General features: G+C 51.7%; 1 protein-coding gene across 1 annotated transcript; it reads left to right on the plus strand.

Annotated features, from left to right (window-relative positions):
• Positions 1-808: 808 nt before the first annotated feature.
• THEM5 (thioesterase superfamily member 5) lies at positions 809-7414 on the plus strand. The gene is made up of 6 exons (XM_008575136.1): positions 809-1631; positions 2604-2805; positions 3897-4035; positions 6400-6510; positions 6772-6896; positions 7219-7414. The coding sequence occupies exons 1-6, from the start codon at positions 1509-1511 to the stop codon at positions 7260-7262; spliced, it is 744 nt and encodes a 247-aa protein (XP_008573358.1). The 5' UTR covers positions 809-1508; the 3' UTR covers positions 7263-7414.
• Positions 7415-8907: the final 1493 nt, after the last annotated feature.

Genomic DNA, 8907 nt, shown 5'->3' on the forward strand with positions numbered 1-8907 from the left:
ATCCATATTAAGTCAGTTTGATCTTTTGGAAGCTGCCAAAATATCATAATCTTCACTATTATTATTATCATTACCATTATTATTATGATTCCACCTTTGCACAGTTCTAGAACATGCTCTATTTTAGTAAATTAAAAACTGAGAGTTTTAATTGAAAACTGGCAGTTTTAATTCAATAGAAGACACAATGCCACTAAAAAATGTCCACAACTATTAGGTTCGGCAAAAAGGAGAAAAAGGGAGAGAGAGAGAGAGAGAGAGAGAGAGAGAGAGAGAGAGACCCAAGCCAGGCACTTTTTCAGCCAATAGCTTTTATTCCACTACCATGGAGAGGAGACTGAGCCAGATCAGTTCTCCTGAACTAAGGAAAGCAGGGGAGTTATAAGACTTTTAGGGAGGATTCAAAATAATGAGCAATTTTGAAATCAGTGGTAGGCAAGGTGACACAGTCCTTGTGGTCTGATGACATCTGGTCGATTATGTCATAGGCTCCCGATTAGCCACTGTCTCTGCTCCAAAGCCTGCTAGACGCAACCCACAAGATGTTCCTTTGGTGATAACAGTATCGTTTACCCCTTCCCAGGAGAGGAATCCCAGTTCCCAGAGAAGAGAGGAAAATGGGCGGGGGCGGGGGGAGGGGAAGGCTCAACATGGCTGCGCTGAAGCTAAGCCAGCCATGAGACCCAGTAACAAACTTGCGGAGGCTGGAGGAGCACGCCTCCCCACTCACCCACCCAAAGCATCCAGGCTTGCCAGTGACAAAGCCACCACTGCCCCACCCTCACCTCACAACCAGCACTGTCTGCTGCCAGCATCCCTCCCTGGGCTTCCCAAAGCAAGGAGTTCCCTTGCTCAGCTACTTCCTCCCAAGTGATTTTCTGTCCTCCCATTCAAGCCCTCTCCCATCCCCAACTCCTATCCTGGCCAGGGACCAGCAGGTGGAGGCCTCCCTGTGCCAACCCTTGCTTAGGAGAGGAAGGGGGTGTCTCAAGGCTGTTTTCTGAGCCCCAGAATTGGGCCAGAGCTTTTAGAGTCTTACTACAGAGCACATGTCACAAATGCTCCACCAACACCCTCTAATCAAGGGATAGACCTGCCTTGTCTTTCTGGAAATTTTCTTGGGTTTTGCCCCCAGGGCAACTCTCCAAGGCTCCAAGTATCCCACACTATTTGTTTGTGTACTTTTTTGCTCCTTTAACAAATGTTTCTTTCTGAACTCAGGCAGTTCTGCCCATTCATGCCCAAGCAACGTCTGCCCCTCCCCAAGCTCTGGGTGGGGCTCTGGGACCAGCTAAAGGCCCCAAGCATCTGAGGGTGTTGTACTGAACCAGCCCAGCCTTGCCTAATCAGCCTCTCTGCTGTGGAAACTCGCTGCTGAAAGAAAGCTGGTGACAAAAAGGAGAGGCTGGTGAGAGCTGCCATAGAGAAGCGCTCACTTACCTTGCCACCTCCTCAGGAGGCAGCCAGCACCCCCGATCCAAGCAGGACTGGGGTCCTAGCACTCGGCCATGATAAGGAGAGGCTTCCAGGTGGCAGCAAGACTTGGCCACCACAGAGCTCCTCCTGGGGCCCCTGGTATCCTGCCCAGGCTCGCCCCAGCCTCAGCATTTGGATCCTCCGCAGACTCCCTGGTGAGTGAGTTCCCAGATCAGCCAGATGGGCAGCTTTCTCCCAGAGCCTAGGGCTTAAGGAGCACCCCACATCTCTTCTTCCCAGCTCATGGCCAGGGCAGGTGGGCAGTGTTTCGGGAAGCTATTTGATTTGGCAAAGAGAAGGTGATCTTGGATACCAAGTAGCCCAGATCCAAAACTAAAACCATTGGGATACTTGCATCCTGCTCTGAATATTGAGTGGCCACCACCAAGCTCTTTCCTCCTGTGTTTCCTGACTGTTGCAGCTAAGTTAGGGCATCCCCAGATGGAAGACCCCATCTGTGGTCCTGGCAAGCAACTGCCCACCACTGTGATTGGTGCGTGAGCGGTTGATGCTGCAGAGGACTCCCCCTGGTTACACAGATAGACATGCTGTCCCTGCCCCGGCCATGGTACCACACCTCTGCGGGGGCCCTAACATGTTTCAAAGGGGCCACCCTGCCCAGGCAGGCCCACAGCTGTGGACAGAGCTGCAGTGACCCCTAAGGTGAGGGGTTATAAAAATGGCCCACACCTCTGGCTTCTCCCCCTAGAATAGACAGTGTCTAGTCCGGCCACAGCTCTCACACTCCAAAACCTGGCCACCTGAGCCATATTTCCTCTGGTTCCCCATCGGTACAGGGGGCCAACACTACCTGTTCTCAGCCTCAAAGAAGTGCTCACATGTTTTAAAATAGAACAAGTGTAATGCAACACGACAGAGCAGCATGCCTAGAGATGGTGGCCCCACTCTCTTCTCTCCCTTCCTTTGCTCTTTAGTGTCCCCTTGCCTAGTCACCCACAGGGCTCCCTGAACCCTCTGCAAGGAAGGTGGGCCTTACCCTCAAGTCAACATTCTGGCAGAAAAGATTGAAGAACCCAAGAACACAGGAACAGACCACCTAGAAGTCCCACAGCTGAAGAAGCAGCCTCCACCCTCCAGAATTAGTCCCCCTGATATTTCCTGCCCAGGTCTCAAGATTTTGTCCAGAGAAGACAGACTTGAAGGATTATGCCCTTCCCAATGCCACCTGGTGTCCAGACATGCTGAGCTTATACCATGAATTTCTGGAGAAGACCAAATCTGGTGGCTGGATCAAACTGCCCTCCTTCAAATCCAACAGAGACCACATCCAGGGACTCAAGCTCCCATCTGGGTTGGTAGCTACTTCAGGTAAGGCCGGGCCTAAGAGGGCCCATGAGCACACATACATCCCAGCCTACCTGGGGCCATCCACCCTGCCTGGAGCCTGCCAGTGGGTCAGCCAGCCCCCTTCCCTGTTCAAAACTCCTTTCCAGTTCTCAGCCTAGAAGTTCTTCCTGCTGCCTAACTCCACCCAGCATGCTGCAGCTCCAGGTAGGTGGAGGGGAAGAGTGTTCTCTCAGGTCTCTGGCCCCTTCCTCCCATCTGAAGAGAGCACACCCTAACGGGCCCGCCTTGGCTCCCAGCCAAGCATGTCCCTCCTGGTGAACTACCAGCTCAGCTCCTTGCCCTTTCTGACTTCTCATTAGTTGTTCTTCCCTTACACTTCAAATCCTATCCCAAGCCCTCCTCCCCAACCCCATAAAAGCCCTTGGAACCTCCTCACCCACACAGGCCTCAGCACACCATCCCTCCTCTGCTAGGCTGCAGCAGCACTCCTGAGACACCCACTGGATCTGACTGATGAGAGAGTTGCCGCCTTCTTCTTTCTCTCTGTGTGTGTGTGTGTGTGTGTGTGTGTGTGTGTGTGTGTTTTCTTGTCTCTCTCATTCACGCATGAGGTCTTTCTGCCCAGTGATGAATGGGTGGTATGGTGGGCAGACTGCCTTTGAGTTTATGGCACAAACAAAGCAGGGACACTGAAATAATTTTTTTAAGAATTCAATATTTCCAAAAAAAGATGTAGTTGTGCAGCTGTCTTTGGGAAAAAAGCAGGGCTTCTCTGCACTTATGTATTGTTATTTTGAATTATATGTGAATTACATAAGTTATTACTTAAAGACTTGACCTGGCCCTGAACCTATCTCCATCCTCAGCCAGGGAACTTCCTTAGTGTTTCCCCCCTTCCCCCACCCCCAGACAGAGAGCTCTTTGAGGACAGGGACTGTGCCTCTGCTCCCAGATTGAAGGCTCCCTGGGAACAGAGCCTGGGTGTCCTCTGGTTCTCTCTCCTTGACCTTGCACCTGAGGCAGGGCTCAAACTGTGGTACTGCATCCCGACCAGGCCCCATGTCCCCCATACCCTCCCTTCTCCAGCTGTGACATTGCCCATCTCTCCCTAGACAAAACTGACTGGCGCATCTTCACCAGGTGCATCCAAGTGGAAGGACAAGGCTACGAGTATGTCATCTTTTTCCAGCCATCCAAAAAGAAGTCCATCTGTCTTTTCCAACCAGGCCCCTACCTGGAGGGGGCCCCAGGGTGAGGCCACAAGCAGGGCCAGGGAGACACCCTTGACTGCCTCCGGGGCTTGGCTTAGCAGGGTGGGTCTGGCACCCACTAGGCCCTGGAGTCTGCATCTCTCTCTAAAGAGCTAGGGTGGGGGTGAGGGGCACTGAGCTTCAGCCTCACGGTGCCAGGCCTGGAAAGACATATTGGGTTATCTGGTCTAGTCCCCATTGTGCAGATAAGGGAGAGCCTCTTTATCAGGTCTCAGAATTCTCCAGACAAGAAGAGACCTGAGAAGCCACTTTGAGAAGGGTGTGGTGCACTTGGAAGAGAGCAAAATCTGGAATCGAGAGCCCAACTTCCAGTCCTGCTCTGCTGTAGCTTGCCTTGAGACCCCAAGAAAGCAATTTGACCTCTGGTCTTTAGTCTTCTTACCTGAAACCTGGGGCAATAATAACACCTGCCAGGGTGAATGAGAGATATATATGGGCCTAAGTGTGTGTGCTCATGAACTATAAAGCACAATATAGCTATCAGACACCATCTACCCAAATCCCATGTGTTACCCATAGGGAAACCGAGGTGTACATAGGTAAAGTAACTTGCCCAAGGTAGCACAGGTAGTCAAGGTCAGACACAGGACTCTAATCCAGGAGTTGGGACTCCATGTCCATTGCTCTCTACACTGTACTCTGCTGCCTCCAAACCTGTGATAGATCTAGGGAGGAGCTCTCACTGGACATAAATACATCCACATGGGAAACCAGGGCCAAACCTGTGATAGATCTAGGGAGGAGCTCTCACTGGACATAAATACATCCACATGGGAAATCAGGGTGGCCCTGGGCCACAATACATCCACATGGGAAACCAGGGCAAGTCTGTGGTCATCTGCCTTCTCTTCCCTCGGTCACTGAAGGCTGTTGGTGGTGCCGGAGTTCCTGCAAGAGAGAGAGACGGGAGTGGGGAGGAGCAGCGTTAGAGTTCTGAGGCCTGAGAGGGACTTAGCTGGGGCTAAACAGAACCCAGAATGCTAAATAGATGTCAGCACCTCCTGGGGCCCTTGGTTGCCTTGGCCATCCAAAAGGTATCCTCGATAGGTCTCCAAACTAGTGCATGCAGACACTGGGGTGATAGCTCAGAGCCCTACCCAGGCATTGATCCCATCCCTTCTGAAGAGAAAAACCCCAAGGAGGCAGGGCTGAGGCTGAAGCAAGGCTGATTTTTATTTAGGGGCTCGTGGGGGAGAGGCTGAAGAGGTAGAGGAGGACCGTCCGACACTGTTTTGTGTTATCTGCATTCTAAAGTTGGGTGCCTTTCTATTTCCCCCAACTTAACCAATGATGAAGTAGCTTTGGCATGAAGATCAGCTTGCACAAGTGAGAATGAGAATTTTATGCACTTTAAATAAAGCAAATGTTTGCAGCATCCTGCTGAAGAAGGCTCTCAGCTTTCTGCGGGCAGTGCTGCTCAGGAAGTCCGTCTTGCCAGCACTTTATATGTCATAAGTTACATTTCACATTTACCTTTCTTGAAAGTGTGGGCCCAGCACTGACTGCAGTGACTGGTAAGGTGAGAGATGGCCCAAGGTCGTGCTTCAAAGAGTAAGTCAAGGGCTGGCCCGTGGCTCACTCGGGAGAGCTACCTTTCTTGAAAGTGTGGGCCCAGCACTGACTGCAGTGACTGGTAAGGTGAGAGATGGCCTAAGGTCGTGCTTCAAAGAGTAAGTCAAGGGCTGGCCCGTGGCTCACTCGGGAGAGCGCGGTGCTGATAACACCAAGGCCATGGGTTCGGATCCCTATATAGGGATGGCCGGTTAGCTCACTGGGTGAGCGTGGTGCTGACACCACCTAGTCCAGGGTTAAGATCCCCTTACCGGTCATCTTTAAAAAAAAAAAGAGTAAGTCAAAAAGTTCAGGGGTGAGTTCTGGTCAAGATGGTGGAATAGATGGTTCCTAGTGTCACTCACTCCCACAAAGCGACCAACTTGCAATTATTAAAAAGTTCAGGGGTTTTCTTAGTGCCTGTGTGCATGCACCCTTCCAAATATCAGCAATTGCTGCCAGTAATTAGGTGATAAATCACTAAAATGTTTCCCTTTAATTATCAGAAAAAAACTTTTCCTGGCAAAATAAAATAATTGTATCAGTGGTTAATAACAGATGCCAAAGCAAAACAGGAGAAAAGCTCAGTTGATTTTGACTGGCTTGATCAGATGAGGTGCAGCTCTGTTTCCTTCCCATTTGGCTGCTCTGAAGCTGAAGGTCTGTGGAGGGGTCTGGGGAAAGCGAGAGGCAGGGGGTGGTTTCACCACAGGATGGAGAGAAGGCCCAGCAAGGCACGCTGCCCAGTGGTCCCAGCCTTAGCCTTGCTCCCTACCCCCACTCCCACCCCCAGGTTTGCCCACGGAGGGTCTCTGGCAGCCATGATGGATGAGACCTTTTCTAAAACTGCCTACCTGGCTGGAGAGGGGCTGTTCACACTAAGCCTCAACATCAGATTTAAAAAGTAAGTACAGAACCTTGGGTCACTGGCCAAAGTCACTGGGGGTGGCCACCTCACCAGCTGGGTGTGGTGGGATCCCTGCCCACCACTCCTCTTCCCAGCCCATTCCCAAGCAGTTCCTCCAGTCCCTGGCCAGAAGGCAACCTCTGCCCTCAGACTTTGGGACCACTATGAGTTGTTAAGGTGGGGAGGGATGAAGAGAAGGATGGGGCATGGGGGGGGCGGGCTCACGTGAGGGATGGGCTAAGCCGCCTGCTCTCCCAGCTTGATCCCTGTAGGCTCTCTGGCTGTACTGAATGTTGAAGTAGAAAAGATCGAGGACCAGAAGCTTTACATGTCCTGCATCACCCAGAGCAGAGACCAGCAGACAGTCTATGCCAAGTCCTCAGGTAAAGAAGTCCTCAGCCTCCACCCCAGGCCCTGCCCTGCTGCCACACACCCCCAGAACAAATGGGAGGGAGGAAGAATGCTAAGGTCCAGGCCCAAGCTGGGGTCCAGCTTTTATAGGGGTGGGATTGGGCACCTGCTGGAAACACAGATGAAGTGAGCAAGAGGCCACCAGGATTTTTTTCTACATATGAGTTACCCCAGCTATACCCCAGGATAGGATCCAGGTAACAGGTGGCATGGAGTCAGGTGCTCAGAGCGCCCTGGCAAGCTCCAGCCACCTCAGGCCTGGCTCTCACCACCCCGCTCACCCTTCTCTTGCAGGTGTTTTCCTTCAGCTGCAGCTGGAAGAAGAGTCATCCCAGTAACAGTCACTATACCTTCCAGAGGGCCTACCGCCGACTGCCCTGCCTGCCTGGGACCTGCCACAGAGCAGGGAGGGGTCCCCAGCAGGCAACTGGAAAAGTGAGGGAAAGGGTACTTTCCTCTGAGTGAATAAAGTCTCACAGCCCCATTCTCAGCCCAAGACCCTTCTATGATTGAAAATGAAAATCCTTCCAGGTCCTCCCACGTACCCACCTTCCCATTCTGCTCCAACAGAGGAGATTTACTAAGCACCTGCCAAGTACCAGGCCCGGGTGAGGCCCCAGGCATGCAGCAGTGAAGGGCAGGGCCCCTGGAGTTGCACAACAGGGGCCAGGAGCCGAGGGCACAGAGCGTCCCATCAAGCTCCTCTCACCCCGCCCTGGCTCCGTCATGAGTGCAGTGCAGGCCCCAGGGAGGAGGGGTCAATTTTACCCTACAAAAGCAATCAGAAAAGGCTTTCTAGAGGAAACTGTGCCTGAACCAAGTCTCCAAAATGAAGTGCTGTTCCGCAAGCAGGTAGGGGAGGGGAAGCTATTCCAAACAGAGGGAAGAGTAAGAACAAAGGCACAGAGGTGAGCAAGAGTACAGGGACTTGGAGAACAGCCAGGTGTTGAGCATGGCTGGAGACGGTGGCAGGGGCAGGAGAAGGCCGTGGATGGCTTCATGAACCCTGCTATGGAGCTCGGACTTTGTCTTGTGGGCAGCAGGGAGCCTTTAAAGTGCTTGGGGTGGGGAGTGACAAAGTTTACTTTTTTAAAAAGATGACTCTGGAAGGAGTCAGGGGTCAGCAGGAGGACTGGGTAGGAGACCACTGCAGGGCTCTGTACTAGAGACAGGAAGGGCCTGCAAGAGTCAGAGCTGTGGAGATGAGAGATGTGGGACATGCTGCAAATAAACAAGTGCAGGACTTTGCCACTAACTGCACATGGCGAATCTGTGAAGGAGAGCCATCTAGCATGACTCCAAGTTTCTGGTCTGGGGAGTTCCAGGTGGTATCCTTGGAAATATAGAAGGAGAAAGTTTGAGGTAGGGGTAGAGAATGAGCTCGGTTTTACGCACATTGAGCTTGAAGTGCCCATAGAACTTCCACCATGTTCCAAGCACCAGCAGGAACCTGGCTGTTGTGATTTGGAGCTCAGGAGAGATGAACTACTGCCTCGATTTGTGTCAGTACAAAAACTGATGTGGAGCCCCTGGGAGTGGCTTATGCAGAGTGGAACTGAAGGGGAGGCAAGCAGAGTAGAGGGGAGGGGAGGAGAAGGAAAGAGGGCAAAGATAGACTCCGAAGTCGCACTAAGGCTTAAGGCTGGAGCACAAGACCAAGGACCCACTAAGGAGAACAGGACAAGAGTGACCATCCTCAAGAGGACAAGGTCAGTAGTATCAAATGCTGAAGAGAAGGCAAGGAAGCTGAGAACTGAAAAGAAGCCTTTGGATTTGGCAATGAGGAGGGTGGTGATTTCTTTTGCCAGAGCAATTTTAGGAGGTGGGAGCGAAATCTAGATTATAGTGGATGGAAAAATGAATGGGGAATGAGGAAATGAATGTAGGTGATTCTTTCTAGGAATTTTGTTGTTATTGTTATTCAAGTAAAGAGATTTTACTGTATTTGTAAACTTTTGGAAAGAGCTAGTGGAGAGAGGCTGA

The sequence above is a fragment of the Galeopterus variegatus genome, unplaced genomic scaffold, assembly GCF_000696425.1.
Source record: "Galeopterus variegatus unplaced genomic scaffold, G_variegatus-3.0.2 Scaffold1148, whole genome shotgun sequence".
NCBI lineage: Eukaryota > Metazoa > Chordata > Mammalia > Dermoptera > Cynocephalidae > Galeopterus > Galeopterus variegatus.